This window comes from Bactrocera latifrons, unplaced genomic scaffold, assembly GCF_001853355.1.
Source record: "Bactrocera latifrons isolate USDA-ARS-PBARC rearing strain unplaced genomic scaffold, ASM185335v1 scaffold_51, whole genome shotgun sequence".
In the NCBI taxonomy this organism is placed as follows: Eukaryota; Metazoa; Arthropoda; class Insecta; order Diptera; family Tephritidae; genus Bactrocera; species Bactrocera latifrons.
The window spans coordinates 1005581-1032033 of NW_017537168.1; the positions used below are offsets into that span (position 1 = coordinate 1005581).

Consider the following 26453-nt stretch of genomic DNA (forward strand, 5'->3'; position numbering starts at 1 on the left):
TTTATTAATTAAAAGAAAAAAGTTGTATAAGTAAACCGCCAAGCCGACTTATCTATGATAAAATAATCGTACAAAAAGTAACATGTTTTTGAAAAATTGTTGAGCGGAAATTTTTTATTGTCATACTAGAAGTCTCCTGTCTAAAGTGATTTGCTTATCAGCAGACAATCATTGTAAATATTTATAAGACAAGTAATTAAAAATTAAGCACAAATATTAGTGCTCAATATTTCAAAAATACAAGATATCGATAACACTTATGACATAATTATAAATTGAGTTAAGTATCAAAGATTTATAATGAATAAATCCATCACTTGCTGTGATTTGAGAAACAATGAGAGGGTCTTAAGCGGAAACACTGCAAAGTACACATGTCTAGATTTATATAAGCGCAATAAATCTCTACTTTCTCTAACCAAGTTAGCATAAGGGAAGGATTGAGAAGGATTACTTAAGCAGGAAATAACAAATAAAAACAAAATGATTGACAGATAATGAATTGAAAATCAGAATTGTGATAAATAAGTGCAGAATAAATTATTGCTGACTGATAACAGCGCTTGGATGATTAATTGCGAAAATGCATTACTTTTGACGGCAATGAAATACGCATACGCGCTTGCAACAAATTAACTAAAGACAGGTGCTGTCGCGCACGCGCTTTCAAAAAAGAATAAATAAATTAAAAGTTATATTTTCTGCTGATTTGAATTGCGTTTGAGTGGCGCGTGTACGAATCTGTTCATCAATTACATGCATGCGTCCAAATGTTAGATATATTTATATATTTGCATATTCGTAATTTAATTTATCCTTTTTCGTTCATTTACTGATAAGAATGCGTAAATTGGTTTGGTGATTTAGTATATTGACCACAGTTGGCTAAGTAAAAATGATGAATCACATATGCTCACAAAAAATATGCTTAGCCATGAATAAGAATGATTGTTTTGCGGCTTCATAACTGTATTGTATACTAATGCGAAGAAAAAATGTATTAATAATGAATGGTCGGCAGCTGATATATTTTTCTCATTGGTTTCTTTAACATTTTTATATTTCATATTTAACATTTTATGACATTTTTTAATTTTTTTTTTTTTTGTTGAAATATTTGTTTTAATTTTTTTTTAATTTTTTTCAATTTTTATTTAATTTTATTTATTTTTCATTTTCATATAATTGAATTTTTGTCAAAACGTTAAATTTTGCATTGCAACCTTGTTTCATTATTTACGGCAAAATTATACACATTACTGTACTACTTCGCAACTATTTAAACTAACCACAATCTATTATGTAATACGTGCGCCTATTATTTAATTGTAAACTAAAATTAAATCACATGTGTTTTCTATTTGTTATCATTGCTATTAACGGTCTATCAAACCGGCGTGACTGAGCTGCTAAGAGCTATTTAAATTATTATTTTGCAGTATTTTTTCGTTTTTTGTCAACAACACTTAAGGTGTTGGCAAGAACGCATGCCAAAAGGCAAATTAATAATGATATAAGAATAATAATTTTATTTTTAACAATACATACATATTGATAAACAAAAGTACATACATATATACTAACTATGTACACATGATGTGTTAGGCGCATAAATGGCATTGAGCGAAGAGACTTTATTATAAAATTATCATGAATTATTAAATACAGCTGCAAACAACTACGCTACATACTGTCATTTGCACGTTGTACATATGCAGTTACGCGTCAGCAGCGCAGTTAGTGCGACCCCACTCACGCCAAACAGCTGTTTCAAGTGTTACCCACACCTTATTTATGACAGGCAATGCGCACACTGTGCTAAACAGCAGGCGCTCAGCAACATTGCCAGCAGCGTGTTCATAAATCATTTCGCTCAAAAACCGTTACTCTTGTCGCTCCTGTCACTCTGCGCTCACCCACAGCACTTAATAGTTACATGAGGTACACTCATCAGTCATTGCACAGCGCTCCATCAAGCTTCACAGTGTAAATAAACAATACTAGCTAGCATTGCTGTTAGTTAATGATTATTTTTTGTTTTTGTTGCTGTAATTTAGCACTTGTTGTTCAATGTAATGTATAGTAATCACGTTGATAAGTAAATAATAAATATATGCGCGCATTAATAATAATATTAATTTATTGACACTTTTTGTTGTCGCCGCTAGTAACTTTATTTAATAGAATTATTGTTGTAGGCGCTCGTTGGTTCAATGAGCAATTTGTGTTCCGTATTACGTATGCAGATATTTGAATTGTAGCTTTTGTTTTTGTTGTTTTTATATTTGCAGTATTATTTTCCTGTGTTCAAGCGGCGACAGTTGAATAATGTTTGCATAAAAAGGATTTTGAAAAGTTATTAGTGGCAACCTTATAGCTTATTGAGTAGTTTGAGTGTTTGTCGTTATTGTAATATTTGAAAAGTTATACTGATTCCTCCAAAAACAATTTTTGTATGCCATAAAACCGTTATTTATGCCAAAAAATTAAATCCACTCAAGCACTTATTGAGTAAAATGTTTTCACACTCAGTGATTTACCGTTAGTTGTATTTTCGATTTTGCGTAATAAACACAAATCCGTTTTATTTATTCAAAAATAATTTTGTAAACCATAAAACCGTTATTTATGCTAAAAAACCAAATCCACTCAAGCCTTTATTGAGTACAATGTTTTCACACTCAGTGATTTACCGTTAGTTGTATTTTCGGTTTTAGGTAATGAACACAATCCGTTTTGTTTATTCAAAAATAATTTTTGTAAACCAAAAAACCGTTATTTATGCTAAAAAATCAAATCCACTCAAGCATTTATTGAGTAAAATGTTTTCACACTCAGTGATTTACCGTTAGTTGTATTTTCGGTTTTTGATAATGAACACAAATCCGTTTTATTTATTCAAAAATAATTTTTGTAAACCATAAAACCGTTATTTATGCTAANGTTGTATTTTCGGTTTTTGATAATGAACACAAATCCGTTTTATTTATTCAAAAATAATTTTTGTAAACCATAAAACCGTTATTTATGCTAAAAAATCAAATCCACTCAAGCATTTATTGAGTACAGTGTTTTCACACTCAGTGATTTACCTTTGGTTGTATTTTCGATTTTTGATAATGAATCCGTTTTATTTGTTACAAGTTGCTCAATTGTACACTCAAAACTCATTATGTTGAACAACTCACAAATTAACTCAGTGATTGAGTAGTTTGACATTTGTGCTGCTATATTAAGATACTTCTTTAAGTGCCGTTTTCTCAATGTTTGCTTAGCGACAATCTGTCACTTCTAAATTCACTCTACTTAAAATCATTTCAAATCCAAAAATCACAAAAACAGGTTCGGATTCGCTAAAAAATTGAAATTATTAACAAAAAATATTATTCCTTCGAGCATATCAAAAAGTCGTATGGAATTTTCAAGTCGATCGTGACGTTTCAGCAAAACTTTCCACTGCGACTGTGAAAACAGCGTTGCAAAAACACGTTTAAAGTATTGGGAGTCATTTATACTGAGTTGAAGAAATCTGACAAATACGTTCCTATCTCCGGAGATTATCTTCAAATTTCGGAGAATAAACATACGTTCAAATGATGCTCAGCATTCATTATTGGATAATATTCGGCCGAAAAGAGCTGTCATTCAAAAAATAAATGCCGAAGAATGTTCTTTCGAATTCTCCAATAAATTTGAAGTTTCTGTGTTTTTTCTTTGAAGAAATAGTTATAACCCCTTAAAGCAATCTTCAGCTGATTTAAACACAAAAACTTTCAGAGCATTAAATCAAAGGTTTCGCATTTCCAAACAACAGAAATAGTCAGCTGTAATTCATGCTTTGCAGCAGTAACACAAGTCGTCTGTATATACAGCAATTGCTGCATTTTTTCACTAACTTCAAATCAACCCAATCTCAGTGTCATAAAATTAGCATGCTTGAAAAGAAAACTACTAAAATGTTGCTCTGCCGAATATTAATTACACCTGCACGTAAGAGATTTTTTTGTGGAATAGATAAGCAATTTTTTTTTACAACTTCTATAGTGTGTACCATGTTAATGGCGATAATTAAGCTCGTAAAGATTTGCATATTTTCATACGTACTCAAAGTTAATGAGTCAATTGAGATATTAAAATAAAAACATTTCTCCTTAGAACACGTGAATAGTGTGTCAGATTATTTAAGCATACGTATAATCACGCTCTACCCTGACTCGTAACTCACTTTGCGCGTATAACAGGTGTTAGTGTGTGAATTTTAAGCGAAGTTAGATTTCTTCTGAATGTTTAATAAAACTAGCTAGCAATGCATTATATGTAGTATTATAGTTCCGCCTATATAAAATTTATGAGGCTTAGCGAAATTGCAAATTATGACTGGGGTAATGAAGATAAGTTGATAAATATTTTTTTGTACTTATAAATAAATAACGGAAACAGTTTAACTAAAAGCGTAATACAATGAAACAAAAATTAAAAGAAGAAAAAATCAAATCACAAAAACTTAAAAAAAAAATATAATAAAAAATTTTTAAGACAAAGTACTAAAAGTTTATACATTATATTAACAAAATGTATAAACTTTTAGTACTTTGTCTTAAAAATTTTTTATAGATGTGTATAAGAGACAGGTATACGGCTATTCCTAGGCATCCGAAAACTGTTTAATCTTTTAATTTTTTTCAAACATTTTTTTAAAACATATTTTATACACATCTCTTTCAGAATATAATGAGACGTTTCTGGAGCAAACTTTCCATTATATTGAATATGTACTACATCAGCCATTGGCACGTGACACACAACTATGCGAAGAGGATACTACCGGTACACCGTTAGATGAGTTTCCTGAACTTTTCACGGGTATGTACATAAATGATAACAAAAACAACAATATAATAAAAGCATAAAACAAACAAATCTAAAAATGTGCATACTATTTCACATGCGGAGAGCGTACATGCATAAAGCTTGCAAATAGAAAAAATATCGGCAAACAGCCTTAAAGCTTTGCATAAAACTTACAATTAGAAAAAATGTCGACAAACCAATGTAAAGCTTTGCATAAAGCTTACATGTAGAAAAAATATCAGCAAACAGCCTTAAAGCTTTGAAAGCTTGGTGTAAATTGCTAGTGCGAAAATATAAATACATATTTAATTATTTCAAATTTAGCTGCTATTTTTTTACTAGCTGTTAAAAGCGCAGACAGTTTTAAATAATTCACAGAATTGTATAAAAAAGCTTTTTGCGCTTAAGCGATTTTGCTGCAAAAATATATAGATATTTTAAAAAACTATAAGCGTGAAACTATAACTTGTAAAGCTTTCAAAGCTTAAAAGCTCAACTTTTATAATTCAGCTTTAGGTCAAAATAAATGTTGAACTCTAGAATTCCGAAATCCATATCGAAGTATTTAAATAAAAGCTTTCAATAATTTGTAATTAAGTTTGAAAAACTCTAGCATACGCAAAGCTCTGGAAGCTCCGTTCATATTAATAAAAATATACATAAATTGATACTTATTTAAAAAGTAGTTGCTGTTTTTTACTAACCATTAAAAGCTCGCAATGTTGTAAATAATGCACAGAAATTTATTAAAAAAAAAAGCTCGCAAGCGCCTTCATTATTTTTAAATAAAGATAAAAATTAGCTGGAATAATATTTCGATATTTTTTAAAACTCTTATAGAAAAAACTTCCACGCCAAAAAATTAAAAGAAACGAAAACACCTCGCCAAATAAGCTTTCAAAGCTCAATTTTTCTTTTTCAAAATGAGCTTAAAAGAAAATTGTGAACTATTCACTCCAAAAAATCTGCAAAAGCTTAAAAGCTTTTCGGCAATTCATAATTAAACCTACATTTTTATAACTACGTGGAAAAGCTCTAGTTCTGCATCTGCTTAGGAAGCATGAAAGCTCCAAATTTGCCAAATATGCAATGAAGAATGCATGCTTGTGGCGTAAATTTAAAAAACTCAGTTCAAAATTGAGTAAAAGTTTTAAAGTAGATCTCTGGATATTTTGAAAGCTCAAAATCTTGAGTTTTTAATAGTTTTGATTTGAGCTTTTGAAATCGACAGTACACACTGAATGTATTTGCTGTACAGCAGTTAAAAAACTTTTAAAAAAATTTTAGTAATTTGTAATTAAGTTGAAATTTTTAGAAAAACCTTAAAAAGCTCATGTTTTGCATCAGTTTAAAAAGCATAAAAGCTGGATTATACAATGCAAAATTCAATAACAAACAAAAATTTTCTAAATTATCAGCTTTTAAAAGCTTTGAGTTAAAAAAATTATTGTTAAAGGCTTCGTTGAAAAAAATTCCAGGAAAGTTTTTCGTCTACCCCAGTGTTATGTATAAAAATATCAACATGTGGGCTATGTATAATAGCTTATCTCATTAAAAACTTTAATACAAATAATTATTGTTTTATAACATTTTCACAATGCTTATCGATACTAACACATATTGAAATTATAAGTACCCCGCAGAGTTCATCAATTCTTTTTTAATCGGCCGGCATCAGTAAATTTGCAGTAAAGTTCTTTTTAATTGATTTATTATCAACATTGTAAGTGCCTAACTCAGTGGAATCCAATTAAAAAGTAGGGAAAACCCGCTAATTAGAAGGTGGTAGCAATCTTAAGGAGGCGATTTCTGAGATTATTTCTAAGAGGCCGAAAATTTACCGATTAAAAAATATATACTATATGTAGAGTTGTTTTGCTGGTGTTGATTTTTTTACAAAAATACTTATAGAATATAGAAAGAACCTTATGGAATAAAAATTTTAGGTAAAAAAATTATTAAAGTAATACTGTCTTTGTAAAAAACAAAAAAAAATTTCGGAATGAAATTTTTTATTAAGAAAAGTATAGCCTTTTTGCTAAAATTCTCGCAACAAAATTAATGATAATAAATTTTAATGAAAAATATTTAAAAATCACTTACCAAACTTAACACTCTTCACCTCTCTTCTCCTCCGAACAGTGGAGCAATTACGTCAAGGCTGGGTCGTGTTGCATGTCTTTGCCGCCGTCTATTTCTTCATACTGCTCGCTATTATTTGCAACGACTATTTCCTGCCCACCGTCGAATGTATATGTGAAGATTTGAATTTATCCAAAGATGTCGCTGCGGCGACTTTTATGGCCACCGCCACCTCAATGCCCGAATTCTTTACGAATACGATAAGTACGCTCATAACGGATTCGGATATGGGTTTGGGCACGATTATCGGTTCGCTGATGTTCAATACATTGGGCGTGGCTGCGTTGGGGGCGTTGTGCATAAAAAAGGTAAGTCAGTAGTAGTAAACGCGGCGTATACGCAACCAGTTATATTTTTATATTTTAATTTCAATCTCATTTTTAAACGCTCTTTCACAGCCCGTTCAGCTGGACTGGTGGCCTATAGCGCGTGATTGTGTCATATATAGTTTTAATACAATTGTACTAATTATACTCGCCTGGGGTGGCTATGTCAGCTTCACCGAGTCATGCATCATGATGGGTTTCCTCATTTTCTACTATTTGCTCACCTTTAACAACAACAAATTTATGCCAGCCATACGTGTTTTCGTGGAGGATAAGATGAATTGCTGCATATCGAAGCGATATGGTGAGTAAGCATAAGAAAAAAAGCTGAAATAAAGAAAATAAAAAACTTTAAAACACAAAAAAAAATGAAAAACTTTTAAAACAAAAAACAAAGATATAATAATTTAATAAATAAAAAATAATAATTTCATTAAAGCGGAAAAAAGTTCAGAGAAAAAATATATTTTGAAAAAAATGGAAAACATGGATTGAGGAGAAGAAATATATATTAAAAATGAGAAAAATATTTTCATGAAAACTGATTTTCAAAAAAAACATTGTGCATTAACGATAATTAATCGATAATTGTGGGCTATTCTACTTAAATAAATACATATTAAATTATATTTATGCAATTATTAGTACTTTAATATTTATATTTGTATTTATTATTATATTTTTGTCAAAAGTAATAATTTTTATATATTTTTTCAAATATTTAATTATTATTATTTTTATAATTTTAATTATTTCTCCAGTATTTATAAATTTTTTTATTATATTTTAACTATTATTTAGTATATTTTATTTTATTTTTAATATTTAATTTTCTTCTTCTACAGATTTTACCGAGCCACCAGAGAATAGCGCTAAGGCGCGACTGCCGCTTAAAAAGGATCATCTGGGCGGTGATGGGCTATTTGTGATAAATTTACCCGATAATACCTCATCGACAGTGAACTTGACGCATTCAAAAAGTTGTAAGTTCATAAAAAATTATAGAAATATAGAAAAAATATATAAAATTTCGAAATAAATATTTTCATTAAAAAATTATGATATTTAAGATGTGTATAAGAGACAGGTATAAAATTGTTAATTATTAGAATAACATTATACTGTAGCATTTAATGAAAAAAAAATTATTTTTAAAATTTTTAAATTATTTTTTTTTAATAAAAATGTTAATTTTGTCGACTTTCATATTGTAAGGTTTAATACAAATTAAAAAAGTTTTAACTAACGTTTTTAACTCTGCAGATACTAGCGACGAAAGCGATGATGTGCCACCGCAGCCGCAACCGCAAAAACTCTTCTCACTGCCACATGGTGAGACGGCATTTCGAAAATTTTGGTGGGCCTTCACATTTCCCATTAAATTTACACTCACATTTGTTATACCCCATCCCGCTTATCATCGTCGCCTCTATCCACTGTCATTTGTGATGTGCATCATTGCGATTGGTCTCAATGCTTATATGATTGTGTGGATGTTGACCGCATTTGGTGAGTAAAAATTATTTTATACCCATTTTTATTATATGATAATAATGTAAATCAAATTAATTCGACTGTGCAAAGTAATTAATGAAAATTACGTATAAATTAATCAGAGATAATTTGTCGCAGTGACTTTCGTCATTTTATGTTAATTAAATTTATAGTTAATAAAGGCGGGATTTATTTATCTCAAAGTCAATCTAACTGACAACAAATCCGTCAAATAAAAAATGTACATTTCCTAATTAAACATTAAACAGCCGCTTGATTGTTCTGTAATTAGCAAATTCTGGGATTTACAAACTAGATTACACAATGTATGTGGAATGATCATTATATGAAGATATTGAGTAGAATTACCCATTAACTGTGAAAAGTTTGCATCTGAGCTAAATTCTCTAGGCGGAAGTTTGTGTCCGAGCTAGTTCTAAATTTAAAATGTTCGCGTCTTTGCTTAATCAATTGACTGTTAGGAGGTTTGCGCCTATACTAATTTCATTTTTAGTGATGTGAAAATATTATACGCTGACCGATCACGCGTTCTTGCTGGCTTAAAAACAAATGTCTGATGTGATGTATATATGATGTGATCACGAAGAAAAATCGAAAAAAAAGTTTAAAAGTTTTTTTATATATTATATACTATAATAATAAGTTATAATTAAAAAAAATATATATATAAACATAAATATATATATTTTTTTATTCTATTACAGGTGTTGCGGTAAATGTACCTGAAATAATTATGGGACTCACCTTCTTGGCGGCCGGTTCAACTATGCCCGAGGCGGTTTCCAGCTGTATTTCATTGCGCAATGGTGAGTAGAGAATCTCTCTGTCTCTGTCTTACGTCTTAAATTTTGTATTCACATATAATTTTCTGACGTCACATTAGCGAACATATGGGAACTAACACATTTCGCACTATTTTCACTTTTTTAAAAAGTAGCACTCACTCTCTCACTGTTTTTTTTATTCTCTTTCACCTTAATATGTCTTCTCACTCTATCTTTAGACTTTTTAAAAACTCACTTTTGACCAATTTAACAACACACACTCTCTCTCTCTCTTCTTTCACTATACATCTTATCGCTCACTTTTCCAATCAATCAAATAATATTATATCTACTATATCACTCTCGTTCTCTCTCTCTTTTTTAGGTGAAAACGGCATTGGCGTCTCCAACTCGCTGGGCGCCAACTCACTTGCCATCCTACTCTCGCTGGGTGTGCCATGGTTTATTAAAAATTGCATGAATTATGGCAAAACAGATGGCAGCGCTATGATTCAGATTGCCGCGCAAGGTATTGAATTCAACATTATCATTCTGCTACTCTGCACCTTATCGCTCTTCCTCGTATTGAGTTTTAGCGGTTATCGGCTGACGAAACGCGCAGGCATAGCCTTGATCGGCGTCTACTTAGTATTCATTGTCCTGCAGATTTTGATTGAGATGAATGTGTTCTTCCCAAAACAATGCTAGTGAGCAAAACGAAAATCGTAAAAATGGATGGTTGAAAAGTAGTGTGTTGTGAAACTATTTCTAGTATTTTCTTTTATATTTTTATAAAAAAACAACATTTTTTTACGTGAGCTAATTAAGACTGTTTAGTACTATAAGTACGATGTATAAAAACACCAAATCTATTTAATTACACAATGCGAAGCCAAATTTTAGCTGTTGAATTTTTAGGTTATGTAATTTTTAAGTTGTAAATTTAGTATCTAAAGTTTAGCATTTGCCTATGTACTTGTACACCGATTTTAGTTAATATTATTGTATGTATGTAGATATATTTTTTTTTTTTTTTTTTGTATTACAAATTAGCCGAAAATTGTGCTATAGCCAATTAATTAGTGCCAGAAATAGAAATAGGCGGCTGGAAAATTCTGCGTAGGTACACTATATGTATGTATAAGACCGCTTCGCAATAGAAAGGCTATGTAAACTTGTACTTAATGAATATATACTCTGCTGAGTAATAAGTATATTAGCTTATTTATTATTATTAGATGTTTTTAATACTGTTGAGTATAAAGTTGAGAATAATGTGTATGTAAATAAATTTACAATTAAAACTTTAGAAGTTGAATTATGTAAAATAATACGTCAGACGTATCAGCTTTGGCGATAGCTAGTGCTAAGTATGCTCAATAACTTTTCATATTTAATTGAGTTTTTTAGAGAACCAAAATTATTTAATTTCATCTTACCTCGTATTTTTTCTAAATTTGAATCCGGTTTTGAATTTTCCTAAGAGCTAACAAAAAATAATTTTCGCCGCAACAACATACATAAATCTTGAAACTGCTTTCACCAACCGCACACACAAGAGACGACAAACATTCATACTAAAAATGTAAAATATATAAACAACGAATTAGCATGTAAGCAAGTGATGTAATAAAAACGGAAAATAAATCATTTTTAAGCAATTACACAAAGTCTTTTATTAATGTGGATAACCAAAAGTGTAGAAAATGTATATAATATAGAATAATAAAAAGTTTATATGAAAATAAAGTATTTGTAAAATATTTTGAAAACTTGTTTGAGCTAAAAATAAAGTAAAAACAAAAAGTATTTGTTAAATAATTACTACTAATTAACTACAAATAAGTGCAAAAAAAATAATAATAATAAATAAAATAAAATACTAATATACATACATATGTATGTATATGTGTTTTTAATACAGTAGTCTTTCACTATTTCAGCTAAAGTAAAAAATCTCTTAATTTTCTTTTAATTCGTACTTTTATTTTTAGTTGGCGTTTTTTCTTTCTTTAGCAGGTATAATTATTGTAAAGATTTTTTTTTTTAATTTATGGAGTAAATGTTTTTAGCACTAAGAAAAAATATATACAATTATGTATTTGTTTATATATTTATGTTTATTTTGAATTATGTAATGATTAAATACTAGTTTTTGGGTCTTACAAAATGACTCGAAAGAACTTTTATGTCTTCATAAAATAATATTTTATTAATCAAATAAAAAAATTAAATATTAAATAGAATTTAAAATGCGCCTAAACGAAAATATACGCTCTTCCATGGCCAAGACAACTTTTGAAAGTTTATAAAAATCAACAAATTAATATAATACCAGCAACTAAAGCTCGGAATATTTCTTTATTTAACGTTAATTGAGTTAAAATTTTCCTTCAACTAATTATCTATGCCAGTTCTTAATCTAACAATATTTTAATACAAATTTATTAACAAAAAGAAAAAATTTTGAAAACCGATTCAGTGCAAAAAAAAATAAACTAAACAAGCAGTAGAGGTGCATTTATTTACAGTGTAAAAAAATATTCATTTTCTAGAAACTTTGAAAATTATGAGTTTATGCCACATTGTGTTCGAATAATTCATAAAATAAACGTACAAATTAATAGTTAAATTTGTCAATTATTTAAAAATTTGTTGTTTTCGCTTAAAATATTAGACAGTGGAACTAATAGCAATTGCTCCGAAATTTTAAAAATATCGAGGTTATTTATTATTAAGATCATAAAATTTGTAATTAAATTAATTCTTTTTGTTACCGCTTAAAAAATTAATATATAAATAAATAATAAGAATAATATATTCAACTAAAAAAAATCGAATAAGCACTTTCAGCAAATAATTACTTACTCTTAAACATATTTTTTTCAACGTTATTTGTTTTATTTGGTATCGTGTATATATGTATGTATTAAATGTAGTATATATGTAATGTATGTATGTTTGTGTGTGTCATTCATTAATCAATGCATTTATTACAATGAAATTACTTTATTTACACGCGTTTCCAATTGCAGTGAAATTGCATGTAAAAAAATTAAATTATACATGCTTTGTCATTTAATGTTCATTTTACATTACGAACGTCGCTTTAGCGAGGCGCAGCCTTGTTTTCATCTAAATTTGAACTTAACGTATTATTCTTATTATTTCACGTTACAACTATTACTAAATAAATAAATAAATTTAAATGTATATAGGCAATATATTTGACTTTGACTGTTTTACTTTTTAATTAATTAAAAATAACTACATAGTAAATATGCTTTAATAGAAGTCCTTTAGCACTTGATTCTTGCTTATTCGATTTTACGTTTTATTACCTGCATTTTGGGTAGTTGGCTCACTCTTTCCATGAAATTCATTTTGTTTTACTATGCTAAATACTTTAGCGCGTTTTTTTTTATAATTTTTCGCTTCGCTACGACTACCGCATAAATTGAAATGTATTACATTTTTAATTCTTCAATTATAACGCCCGCACGTAGAACGCATCGTTACTACCTAATTAAGTACAACAATGATAGACATGTCCGCCACTTTTCATTGTGTATTCATTATACGCCAATTTGCTGTAACTGCTATGCACCTGTGCAGACTCAAGTGAGTTTTGCAGGGATTTGCAAGAGAATTGTCGATGATTAGTACCATCCTAGAAAAGAAAATTAGCAATAACGTAATTAAAGCTCGAAAGCAGGTGAAATATTTGAACAAAAAATTCCAGCATACGCTTCTAAAATTTGCGCCTTCTGAATCATGCACCATTTTCAGTTTGCTACACACTTCACAGCACAGCATCTTGAAAAAATTCATTAGAACACTTACCTTAGGTTGTATGGGAAAACAACACCAGAGTATAAACGCTATAAATGCCACCAGCGTGCCCACCAGCAGTATGAAATCCTCGATTGTCTATTGAAATAAATACCCAGAAATTAAAATTTTAAACTCAATTGTTGTAAAGTGAATTTTTATATGCAAATTTGAAAGCACTTACCGGTTCATCACCCAACAATACATGATTGATCAGATATGCGAAATCATCGAAGGGCGTCATGTCTGTTACGAAAACCCTCTACAATGCTTCTATACGTTTTTTATTATCGCTATTGGGTTTTTTGTTCGCTCCAAGTAGCAAATCACTATGGTAGACTTTAATCTGCAAGCCCCCAGTTGCCTTGAAGTTTTTCGTTATTTTATGTACTTTTATTGATAGCCGGTAATTTGTTCTTACCAGTAAACGAACGACTTTACAAGTTCTTTATTCCTTTACAACAATAACTTCTGACAATGTTGGTGTTGATTTAAAACTATTTCAAATCGTGTATACCCGTTTAAAAGTAATTTTTTCCTATTTTTTGCTTTTATAATAGTCCTTAATGATGGATATATTAATATGCAAACCACTTTGTTTTGTGTTTTTGATAGAATTGCATGATAGTGTTTGTCAAAGAGTAGGGCCATGGTCGATTGCGTTGCCAACTTCCATTTACATATTAAATGTTATTACCAACTATAGTTTTTTTTTACAAATGTTTTATATTATATAAAGCATTGGTTTTTAAATTTATTTATAAAATTTTACATTCTTCGCATAATTTGCCGTACATTGCTATAGACCATTGTTATAAAAAAATAAAAAATTAATACAAATTTTCCTTCGTTTCTCCTGCAAAAGCCATTGTTATCCCACAGAACGTATACGTTCTCCAGAGAACGTTTATAATTAATAATTAATAAGTAGAAAGTATAAAATTATAAACGTTCTCTGTACTTATCTTATCAAACTACATTAATTAAATATTTAGGTAGCAACATAAACATGACTATATTATATGTTTCCAAAGATTTCAAGGAATTCATCATGAAATAGTTCAATCTGTAAGTACATGCTTGTGGGCTTTAATATAAAATACATAGGAAATTATCTATAAATTATATGCTGAGTCGTTTGCGCATTCCAAATATACGAATCATTCAAATTATCATAGTCTTTCTCATTTAACTCTCAAAATCTTTAATTCGGTAATTTTCGTGCCCCTGATGTAAACTGTGAGGAAACACGCTTAAAAATTTTCTTTGATGAAACACGCTCATCCAAAACAGTACCCCTTCGAAGGATTAAATGTCGAAAGTTGGCATAGCAGTGAACCTTCTCTATGATAAACCTTCTCTAGCTATCCATACAATTTTAGTTAACAATAGTAGCAAAATTTCAAGTGAAACACCCTTTAATCGCGACATCATTCTGCAATTCCTTATATATGCCGGCATCTCTTTCTCTCATTTGTAATTCTAGCCAGTAACATGTAGTATTGCCGAGTGCATATTAGCTCGTGTTCAAATTGGAACGTATTCTTACAGGGTTGCTGTTGGTTAATTTTTGAAACGAATTTTCTAAATGAAATTATTAACAATGAGAGACTTTGACGACAAAACTTTACAATAATTTTATTTTCGAAAAGTTTTATTGAAAAATATCATAAATTTGGAATTTATTAAGAACGCTTGTCACATATATGCAATAAGTTGCTATTCAACCAAGCAATGTACACCCGATAAGCAACTCTGGCATTTGGATTTTCTTATTCATTGTCCTATTGCCAAACAGCAAAAGCGAAATCAGTTCGTTTCGTTCGCTCACTCGTTCGCCGCGTTGCTTTTTAACCATTGTCGTCGTCGTTCTTTGGTAGAAATAGCAAAGGAAGAAGCAGAGCTGTGTGGAAGAAGAAAAAGGCAGCAGCAATCAAAGGAGAATCTTCTTTCTTTTGTGTGTGTTGTGTGTGAATTTCAATACAAAAAATTTTCACTAGCCCAAGCTAAAAAATAATTGTGGTTTTATGTGTTGAAAATTATTTAAAAAAATGCGGAATAAACCAACGCAAGTATGGTGATTGTATGTGAGTGAGACGCGCGTGTAATTTTGCAGATATTGTTGGTGAAAAGAAAAAATATTTTGTGTGGCCATTTGCAAGTGCGGTGTTCGTCGTCGTCGTCCCGCAAAGCACCGCCCGCGCCAAGTGTCTGTGTTTGTGCGCGTGTGTGTGTGCGGTAGCCGTTGGTGCGTCGTCTTTGTCGTCATTGTCGCCGCCGCCGCCGCCTATATAAAATTGGACTGGCGGACGAACTGTTTTTCCGTTTTGATCAATCTATATTTGTGTAATTCAGTACTTTTTGAATTTGACGACGACGGTGTAATTTTCATATAAGATAAATTTGAAATATTTCAAAAACAGTGTTTGTGCCACTAAGTTTTTGAGCGCCAAGAGCCAATTGGATATGGATATTTCAACGCCAGCTTTGAACGATACAAAATCGCTGTACCGATGAATGAACGACGCCAGTGACGCGGGCCAATACTCAGCCAACAGCGAGTCGGCAACAACGAAACAAATGCCCTGTGGCCGGGAAAATAAAAGGTGCGCTAAATAATCTAATAAATATTGTATTGTGTTCAACTACATAATCTAAAATACAGTTATTAGTTAAAATTAGAAATAGGATATTGCAAAATATTGCTAAAATCGCCAGAAATTACTTTTTCTGGGTGTAGCGACTGTGACTGTAGCAGAACGTCGCTGCTGTCGACGTCGTCGTCGCTGTCACAACCTGAGCCATGTAAAACCGACAGAAAGGTAGGAAAAGTAGAAGCTAGAACCAGCAAACATCATAAAAACGATGAAGAAGCATTGCATAAAAGAGAAACGAAAAGTGTAGCAATAAGAAAGAAGGGTAATATAAGATTGGCATAAAAAGTAAACGAAGAGTGGGATGAAATAGAAGTAATTAAAAAGGAAATTTGGAGAAAAATTGTGCAGACGCGTTGAGCAGAGCAAAAGAAATACTGACGCCGCCGCCGCTGCTTTTGCTGCGCATTCTCGCATTGCCGACGTCATAAGATATGAGTACGAAAGAGCATATTTGGGAGTACAAAGAGCGAATGGCCATGAGCAATATTAAAGCACAATAACAGTAGAGACAGAAACAAAAAAAAAAATTAAACACAGCAACGACAGTGGGAGCTGTAGCAACAGCAATGCCAACAAAAGCAAATAGGAAAATTTTATGTGAAGAGGGAAGAAATTCAGTGACGCGCTGCCTCGCTGTATGCGTAGTTGTATGAAAAACATCGAAAAAATAACAATATAAAGCGGTAGAGCTGAATTCGAGTTTTGGCGTTGTTGCTGTGTCGTACAAACGCATTGCGCGGTGCTGGTGGCGGCGTTATTATTGTTATTTTTATTTGCTGTTCACTTGGTTGGCCTTTGTTGTTGCTACCGCGCTGCTGCTGCTTCTTATTAGTATTTTTTGTGCTGCCACACTCGTCTGCTAATTATAATGGTGGTTGCTGTCTGCGTTTTTTACTTACTGCCTTGCGCGTATGTGTGTGTGAATTGGTATTATTTGTGTGTTTGTTTTACCCAGTGTTGCATTTGTATTTTTACTTTGACTATGGAGTTCAACGTGAATTTAGAATTAGGCTGATGTCTGATTGTTGGCGTTGAAGTTGCTCGGTGACAAACAGCGTGCTGCACAAAACATAAAAAGTTGTATAGATTACTTATCAAATAATATGCAGGAGTATCAAGCAGATGCCTTGTTTACTTTTAAAGCAGACAGGTGGAAAGAAACAATGAATTTTTGTTTAATTTGATCCGGCTTCAAACTTTATGTTAACCGAAGATAGTCTTCTTCTTTACTGGCGTAGAGACCGCCTTTGCAAATATAGCCGAGTTAACAACAGCGCTAAAGTTATTTCTGCTTTCGCAAAGAGGCGCCAATTGGAGATTCCACCTGGTTTTTCCAACGCACTGAATGTTTTCCTTTTCCTCTGCTTCCCTCGCCCCCCGGGTATTGCGTCGAATACCTTCAGAGCTAGACTATGTCAATATCGTCGTATATCTCATACAGCCCATCGTTCCATCGAATGCTATATGCGCCGTGGCCAACTTCACTTGGGAGTGGCCAGAAACGATTCTTTTACATATGACTGAAGCAGCTCACAACTTCCGGTCCTAGACCTAGTATCCGCTGGGTAGCCAGAAAACATCCGTTTGAAGGCGAGCTAAAATGAGAACGCGAAACGTCCCCTCCACAGGGTTTTGCGCTGGGTTTGGGACCCGCCACGGGTCTATTGAAAAGTAAAAAACCGAAGGTATTAGATAGTAAAAATTTCGAATATACATATACTAATATAAAGCTATATCAAAATTGTTGAGGCTCTACCGAAAACCCGTCAAGTAATCTCATTCCCGCGCTTAGCATTTGGGCTTCGAAGAAGAACAGTTGAATAGTGGACGTTGAAGGAGCAGACCATCGCAGATGTTGCGTTACCCAACGAAACACTGAGTGTCCTTTGCACTTCGTTCTAAATACTGTAACAGGCTAAATTCCTACTTAAGTTACCCGCAGAGTGGACGCTTAAGTCCAAGTTGAGTCCAGTTTCGCAACACGCGCAACAAACTTCAGAAATGCCCTGACCGCCATTCACAGCGGATCCATTAAACCCTTCAACGACTACTTCTCAGTAAATACCGTACCGTACAAATGCATGCCCAGCATGCAACGAGTCCTGGCATGACTCTAACCACCTCTTGCATGTCCAGCTAACCGTACAAATCTAACAGCCTCCCTCCCTATTGTCCGACTCCGTCGAAACAGCACGTTACCTGGGTTTACCGTTGGATGACCTCGATCGCAACTTATCTAAACCTTACCAAACAAACGGAGATTAGATAACCGAAAGTACATGTTCAGAACTGACTAGATCTAAAAAAAAAATTATGAATATATCCCGCTTGAAATATGCTTGAGTATGATGGAAACAACTTTTTTTTCTTCAACTTCATTTAAATATTTATTTTCCTTGGTCCCAAATCTGGCAAAACAATGTAGTGACGAACTTGTCAAACAGAAAGCAAACAACAAATAAGCGGAAATAATGAAGTTAATAAAAAATTCTGCGCCTAACTGCATTATACTTGCGAACACTTTATAATTGAAAAAAAAAAAAAGATTTCTATAGTGGCAACAACAAAAGATACAATACCGCTTTTTATGAGTAATTCTTTATGTTGTTATTATTATTATTTATTTTTCTATACATTTGCATTACATTCGTTCACAAGGGATCTATTGCAAGCGCCGAGCGGATGCGTTACTTGAGCGCAATATCTTTGCGCATCTGTTTTGCTCTTCTTGTGTGGCGTGCGAAAATATCGGCATTGGAATATCAGTTTATGCTCGTTAAAACAAAAACTTTATGAAATTATGTGGATTTGACAACAGCGCATCGGCACAATTTCGTTGTTAACAACAGTTGATGGCTTGCCTTGTGCTATTCAGTGCGCTAACTTTGATCTTTGCTGCGATTTTATCAGCATTTTGGCTTTATATGCGATATTCATATATTTTATGGCTTATACTTTAGCTTAATTTCGAGATTTGCAATAGTTGTTTGCTTTGTTTTTATTTTACTTTGTGTGTGTGTTAATATTCACCACACGCGCATTTTGTTGTACGCTTTCGCCGCGCTTTTGCGTTGCTAATTTGCGATCTTTACGCTTTTGAGTTATTTTTAACTTCTCATTTTTTTGCTTTTTTATTTCGTTTTTTGCAAAAGCATTCACTTTTGGTGGGTCGTTGTACTTGACGTTCGGTTTCGGACTTTTTGTATAATGTATTATACATTTATTTTTTTTTTTTCATTTATTTTTTTTGCGCATATATTTATAAACGCGGAATATAGACTTATTAAAATTTACCCACAGGTCAGATAGTTAGAACTTTGAAGGAATAACAATCGGCGATTCTTGGTTTCCCGAAAGCATCGAATAGAAGATCATTCGCATCTCCTAGTGTCGTTAAATCGATAAAACTACACGAGCTACAGGTTAGCCTTGACTTTCACTTACCAACTAAGCCAGGCAGATCACAAACATAGTTTCCGTTAAGTGTTAAAACGGTTCCTCCTCGCGGTGTCACCCTGTGAGAATACGATCCTTTAACATTAATTCTAACAAAAGCTTTTGACACAGTTAATCATGCAACGCTACTAAATTAGAGCGAATAATTGACGCTTCTTCCAGTTCATCCGTATTACTTCGAGGTCAAAATTCAAATTTAAGAAGAATTAAATATTAAATATTCTTTCGTAGAGTGATGTCCTTTCATCGCTACTTCTCAATATCTGCATCTCGAAAGTTCTCTAACTATCAGAGGGAATTTCCCTCAGCTCCTACGCTCCAATATTAACGTCGGCAAATATAATAAATGACTTTTATTCGAAGTTAAACTATTACATCAACGACTGCTGCTCGATACGAAGCCGCTTTTTTTGGAGCATCCAGAAAACATTCTTATACTGCGTCGACGATGTTGAACACCTTACCGATCAGACAACGGACACGAAAAACTTTAGATGTGTATTGAACGCCATTCACAGTGGAGTTATTAATATTTCTGACATCCTGCCATTGAATGATGTCCTTGGCGCTTAATTACCTACCACCGATAGCATAAGGTTAGCTTGAGTTTTCTCTCCAATCTAGAATGACACTCACGCAATTTCGTTCTAGATACTTTGGCAAGTTAAACTCTTATTTACCCTGAATTGACCCCAACATATCCATACATGACTACCTTTCTGTTTGCCCGAGAAATCCAACTCACTTGACACACCTTTTCCCATAGTCCGATCTCCTTGAAACAGCACGTTTCCTGGCCCTCCCGTTAGTAGGCTAGCGCTTTGCCACCATAACAGGCTGTTGTTAAAGATAACGGCTACAACAACAGCATAAGATACGAGGCCATCCGTACTGCGTAGTTCCAACGTTTTCATCATTATTTCCACATGATTTGTTAGTTAAATATATACTCCCAAACCAGACCACCTTTTATAGTTTGCCCTAATTTTTCTAAATTTAATGTTTTTTTTTTTACTTTTTTATTCCCTAACTTATATTTTAATACACTTCATCAGCTTGTTTACCGCTTTCTACGCGTTGACTTTCTACCGCCATCCCACCAGTCGATTTAACACCATTGTGTGAGCTGCAAGCAATCAACATTCTTCTCCATTTTTTCAACATTCATTCATTAATACCGTTGCTCGGTCGCCAATTGTGTCTACGTAGATATGTATGATATATGTCTGCATTCCTTCAAACGTTTAAAGCTCCAAAACGTGCCAAGTTATTTAACAATGAAATGAACGGCAAACAACGTCGCAGCGTTGTTCACTGTCTTCTGCGCTGTTAACTTCTTTCACCATTTTCCCGCCGAGTCACTCTTACCAAAGACGGTCAACAAATAGACGAATATGTGGCAGCACTATACACTCATTGAATTCCTTGTGCTTTTAACGGTCTGCTCTCGTCATTTTTCTAATGCGGCTAATTTTGTATGCAATCGCATGGTTTCCAACAAATTACGCCAGTTGTGAAGCTGAAGCCGTTTGTTACAGCGGTAATTGTAGTTATACGTTTTAATAGTTCACCTTTTATTGCTTAATAAAAATTATAATGACTGTACGTTGCTCTCTTTGGCAGCGATCCAGTTTGCGGCCTGCTAACTTTGGCCATAACGGCCTAATGCCGTTAAAAGTGGTAATCAATACCGTTTTATTTCAAGTACAAGGTCTTCAAAACGGTTAACGGTGCCAATTTTATTGAGCGCCTATCATTAGTAGATGCAACCCAATGGGTGCGCTGAAGTACGTGTACGATTTTTGAGTTTTCCGTACGATATTTGCATTTACATACAGGCTTGACAAAGTTTGTCGTCACAAGTTTATTTTGTATTTGTAGTAAAATATATCAGGAGTACTATTCCGTAACCCGACTCGAATATGTATTCTATTCGAAATTCGGATTTATCGTATAACTGTGCGTATATTGTACCACACTGTGCCAGAATACATCTACTTCTTTATTGGTAAGCGGTGTAGGCTGTTATTAATTAAATTAAAACTCACCGATCCAAACGGGGTTAGATCGCCGAAAAAACAGCCCTTGATCGGCTAAAATACGGTTCAATTCCGGTGCGTAGAACCGGCTGTCGTGGGCATTGATGTACTTGGTTTGAGCCGAGTTTCCAGTTTGGTACCTTTACAACGGAGTGAGGAAGATCTCTTTCTCAGCTTCCACCGGCGACGTCTGTTCGTTTTACTATTGAATATTTAACGATTTTCTTCTTTACTATATAAAATGCTAAGCGCCTCGGCGAGTTCTATGAAAAATACTAAGCATAATTTCTAATCTTTAATTTTTTTGTAACCATGCGGTGTTGCCACCTATGCATTACTTTTAATATGTAACAGGTTGCTAGGAAAGTGAAATCTATTTGATGCCTCCGATAATTTATTTGCTTGTTTCATGGTCCAAACATTTACAGACACTCGAAATGATTTAGGCGTTTTGCTTGGTCGTGAGGCAGTTATTGCACGTTAGAGGCACATTATTGCTTGTTCTATAAAATATTGCAATTTTCGAATGCAAATTGCCACTTGAAACGAATTCACACTAAATCAGAGGTGTCAAACTGAGTAATCGTTTTTCGCTTTAAACTAAATGTTAGTTAAGCGATTAAATTCGCAGAAGTGTACTCACTTTCTACTTTCGTCAGTTTATACTTATGTGTGTTTGTATGTATGTATGCTAATAAAAGTAATGCCAAGCATTATAAAAACTGCTGTAAAGCTAAAGAAGGAGAAGAGCATCACAAAAATGCATTCCATTACAACTATAGAATATTAAGGCAAATGCTCTATTTGCATGATGCTTTCACGAACTCCCGTTGACGTCACGCATCCGGTAAATAAAATGCGAAATTTCTATTAATAACTGCATTGTCATGTGGCGCTTGGTTGTATGCACATAGTCATGTAAATAAATAATTGCAAAGGCGCAATAGTTTTCGCGGAAAACCGCACTGCGAATGCACTTTTGCGCGCACTTGTAAATTTTTATTTTCTTATTAGATACATGCTAAGTCTGAATTCATACTCGGCTTGTTTGTTGTTCATTATCGACATCATCTCTTTCGGTTGTGACCATGCCGTTCACACGCGTCACTTAAGTCGGGCTTTCATATTATTTTCTGAAATATTTTTAATGATCAAGGTAGTATCGTTTTTCAACTTACACATTACGCACAAAAAGTAAATTACCGAATTCACATCTCCGCGCATATTGTAAATACACTTTTGAAAAACAACAAACTACAAATTGCGGCTACAAAAGTGTACTTGTGTGAATCGACACTTAGTTATATACCATATGTAATTACTGTTTACTGTGTGCTCTCTGTCTCTCTTTCGATGCCACTGCCACCCTGTGATTAAATGAATGCATGTGTAAAAGCACTTGACGCATTTCCGTTGAACTTCGCCCGCCGTCGATCAGCATTCCAGCTGTCTAAGGTTTCTTGTTTTTTGGCGCTGCTTTGTACCTGGTTATACTCATATTTCAAAGTACACGCTTTTAGCGGCAGGTTTTATGCTGTTTAAATACGGTGTGTTTGCATAGTGCAATGTTTGCTAAATTTATATATATATATTTTTTTAATATTATTTTTTGAAATGACATTTACGAATTTTTCCTGCTTTTTTTTTACTGTAATCTCAATGCCTCTGGAAATTAAATTTTTGCGCTCTTGATTTCCTTGCACTCTCTTTTATATGTACTCATTTTAGACGCGTGCTGCTCATAATCTCTGCAATTATTCTGTACAATTTTATTGCGCAAATTATTTTTTATGTTTTTATTTTTGTTTTTTGTAATATTTGTTGTTGTCCTCACGCTTGTCAACCGTCTGTGCAATTGTGTTGGTTTTATTGTTGGCGCTCTGCTTGTGCCAACATCCTTCTCCTTGTAGTTTGCACTGTTGCGCTCGCCACTTGTAACTTCCGGCGTCGTGCCCGTTGATTGGCTGGAATTTTTCGCTTTCTCGCGCGTCATGCTGCGATCGTTGCGCCGTACTTCCGTTTCACTTCACCGCTCGCTCTCTCGGCTGGCCCGTGTGACTGTATGCGTGTGCGCGTGTGCATAATTCTGTGCATAACTTGTCAGCACAATTGGAGCATTGCATTTAGTTGGCGTTGTTGTTGCGGTTGTTGTACGACTTTGTCGTGAAATGCGCACATTGCAATTAATTACTGCCTGTTTTGCACATTTGTTCGTTGTTTTTGTGTTGTTTATTTTGTTTTCGTTTTGTCTTGTTTTCGCCTTTTTCATTTTGCACGCGCGTAATATAAGTATACAATATTTAAATTTTTTCTGTGTTATAAATCAAAGTGCGCCACTCACTGCATCCAATCGTTGATTGCCTTGTAACTGCCACTTTGCCGCTGTCATTGCAAATTGTATGTTGTTTTCTTTTCCTTTTGTCAGCTTTTTTTTTTTTGTTTTTCCACAGAAATTTCAGCACAAAAGTAATGAGTCAGCGGCGAAAAAGGTCATCACGTTTAAAGCTCGCGCACTGCATGCGATAGCAGTTATTAAGAAATGCGTAATAAATAATGCCTGGACGTTCTTTAAGTGTGCATTTCTTAAATTATTATTTTTTATTATTAATTCTGTTTTTGTTTTTACAATTTGATGCGTCAAATTTCAATCGTAAATTCCTTTGCGGTTTGTTGTTATACACACTCACAACTTTTCTGTTTCTCTCTCTATATTTACTTAGTGCACTCCGCGTCTAGAATTATATGTACATTCTTTACCCAGCGCCGAAACCCACACGCTTACATGCCCATGCGCTTTCTATTTTCCCCCATATACACATATTGATATAATATTCACATACATACATACATACATATATCCCGTTTGTTGCCGTTAATTTTATTAGTTTGCATTGTTTTTATTGCCATTCGCCGCTGATCGTCATCTGCGCCACTACAGTGCTGTTTTCTTTGTTGTCTACCGTTGCTCACTGTATTGCCGCGGCTTAATGAGCAGCTTTGTATTTTGCCCTCACTTTATTTACCTTGTTTTATTTTTTTTTTTTTTTAATTGTATGTGGTGCTTAAACACGCGGCACAGAGCCGCCACCTCATCGCTTTCAAATTTGTGCCTATATATATATGTTTTATTTACATACATCCAGGTTTATCTCTCAGTGTGAGACAATTTGTATTGCATACGCATCATTGTCCGAACTTTGCATTAGTTTTATTATTTCCAGTATTATGATTTTGACATAATTCTAACACATTTATAAATTGTATTATTACTGCCCATAATATCTTTTTGAAATTTTGCATATCTTCATATAAATAGATAGGCAATTGAGCAGAAAAGCGGCTAAACAAGCGATTTTGGCAATTATCGTTTTGACTAATGTGCTAATTTAAGTGGGTGTACATATATTAAACTTTTTGAATGTATCCAATCAATAGTTCACACACGAGTTAGCGCATTGCAATAATGGGTTCTTGGAAATTCAATGGGAAATTTTCTACTAATTTCTTTTGAAATGTTTTTCAGCAATAAACATGCAGTAACCAGAATACCTACATACTTAAATCTGTGCATTATGGCTCGATAGACAAAGCACGTTTCTACTAATTCCTTAATCGTATTTTAATTTTTGTTTTCATTCTATATTACTCTTACCGCGCTGTTCCGATTGAATTATTGTTTTTCTGTTTTTTGTTCACCTTTGATATCTGAGTTCATATATGGCAAATTTTCTTGGTCATTAGCGGCAAATTCTCGCACCACAATTCGTATGGGGTATAACAAAAATGAAAGGAAAAATAATCTGGTTGTTGGTGGTTGAGTTTTTAAGGTTATCTCGATTTGCAGAAGTCCTATGGCAAAAAAAAAATAATGGCAAAAGTTGTACGTAATAAAAAGACCTGCAACATTTGCTTAACTTTTTTAAATTTATTTAAAATTTTTTTAAAATTTATTTAAAAAATTTAAGTAAGCTACTTTTTCTTTAAAAAAAAATTAAATCTGTTTTAATTTTCTTCGTTGAAATGTATACGTTCTGTTCTTCGTCTTACCTCGTCGCCCCTTTGCCAACAAACTATGTGTAGCGGCAACAACACAATTCGTATGTGCACCGACCGGCTAACACAGTTAGCTGCATATGCGCATTTTTTTACCTTCTTCTGAGTACGTCTTTTATTGTATTTTCCGCCTATGAGTTAACGTTCTAATGCATTTGCTGTGTCTGTTGTGGTGTGCTTTCTGACGGCGTCGTTTATTGTTTGTCATTTGAGCTGGAGTCTCTTCACCTTCATTGCCGATTTTCGATTATTTTTATGGCCTATGTCGTTGTTGTTTTTTTTTGTTGTTATTAGATTTTTTCATTTGTTTATTACAGTTGTTATTTATTATTATGAGTACCGACGACGCTTCTTCAATTCGCTCTTTGTTTTTGCAGGTTTTGTTATTGTTTTTGTGGTTGTTTACAACGTAACGTCGTATTCTTTCCATATTAAAATGCTACCACATACTTTGTTTTATTTTTATTTTTTTTTTTATCGCGCATTTGTTGTTATATTTTGTCCATATTACTTTTATTTTGTACTTGTTTAGGGTCTTAAATTAATCAAAAGCCAGACGCGGCCGCCTAGACATTCTGCTCCATTTGCACTTAGAAGCAAAATCGTACATAATCGTTTGGTGCGGGCCCGATGTGGCCTTGGAGGCTAACGAACTGCGCCATCAAGGTTGAGTAACCAAGCGCCTTCGCCTTTTCGCAATTTTTTTTATGTCAATTTCTTTTTTAGTTTTTTTCTTCAATGCATGCAAATGTGTTTCTTCTGTCAAGTCATTGTGGAATTTTTATTGTCGCTTGATACGCTCGCAAGCGCAGCGTTAAT

At 33.1% G+C, this 26453-nt stretch overlaps 3 protein-coding genes and 1 long non-coding RNA gene across 10 annotated transcripts in view; 2 read left to right on the forward strand and 2 right to left on the reverse strand.

The window, feature by feature from the left end:
• The window catches only part of LOC108973939, a 115653-nt gene extending 108549 nt beyond the window's left edge, over nucleotides 1-7104 (reverse strand). For 4 of the 5 annotated variants that reach the window (XR_001993764.1, XR_001993760.1, XR_001993762.1 and 1 more), the window contains exon 1: nucleotides 6955-7104. This is a non-coding gene — a long non-coding RNA (uncharacterized LOC108973939). The remainder of the gene's footprint in view (nucleotides 1-6954) is intronic. The other variant, XR_001993763.1, reaches the window with a different exon arrangement.
• LOC108973934 (sodium/potassium/calcium exchanger 4) overlaps nucleotides 1-11262 on the forward strand; it is a gene marked incomplete in the record, with an annotated part of 33521 nt that extends 22259 nt beyond the window's left edge. Inside the window, 7 exon segments of the mRNA XM_018941460.1 lie at nucleotides 4726-4863; nucleotides 6994-7301; nucleotides 7392-7623; nucleotides 8165-8302; nucleotides 8583-8828; nucleotides 9539-9640; nucleotides 9984-11262. Coding sequence (XP_018797005.1) covers nucleotides 4726-4863; nucleotides 6994-7301; nucleotides 7392-7623; nucleotides 8165-8302; nucleotides 8583-8828; nucleotides 9539-9640; nucleotides 9984-10306 — 1487 coding nt within the window.
• On the reverse strand, nucleotides 11089-14045 carry LOC108973938. Of its 2 annotated transcripts, XR_001993759.1 has the most exons (5): nucleotides 13851-14045; nucleotides 13614-13793; nucleotides 13442-13528; nucleotides 12940-13268; nucleotides 11089-11175 (listed from the first exon to the last, which is right to left on the reverse strand). XR_001993759.1 is itself a non-coding variant. In XM_018941465.1 (3 exons), exons 1-3 carry the CDS (start codon nucleotides 13671-13673, stop codon nucleotides 13125-13127), a joined length of 291 nt encoding a protein of 96 aa, XP_018797010.1. In that variant the 5' UTR covers nucleotides 13674-14045; the 3' UTR covers nucleotides 12390-13124. The 2 variants fall into 2 exon arrangements, 1 of the variants encoding a protein (XP_018797010.1); XM_018941465.1 differs by lacking the exon at nucleotides 11089-11175 and having other exon boundaries at nucleotides 12390-13268; nucleotides 13614-14045.
• Nucleotides 14046-15243: 1198 nt separating this feature from the next.
• Nucleotides 15244-26453, forward strand: part of LOC108973956 (serine/threonine-protein kinase minibrain) — a 64977-nt gene continuing 53767 nt past the window's right edge. For both annotated transcript variants that reach the window (XM_018941506.1, XM_018941507.1), the window contains exon 1: nucleotides 15244-16035. The gene's annotated coding sequence lies outside the window, so the exon portion shown is untranslated. The remainder of the gene's footprint in view (nucleotides 16036-26453) is intronic.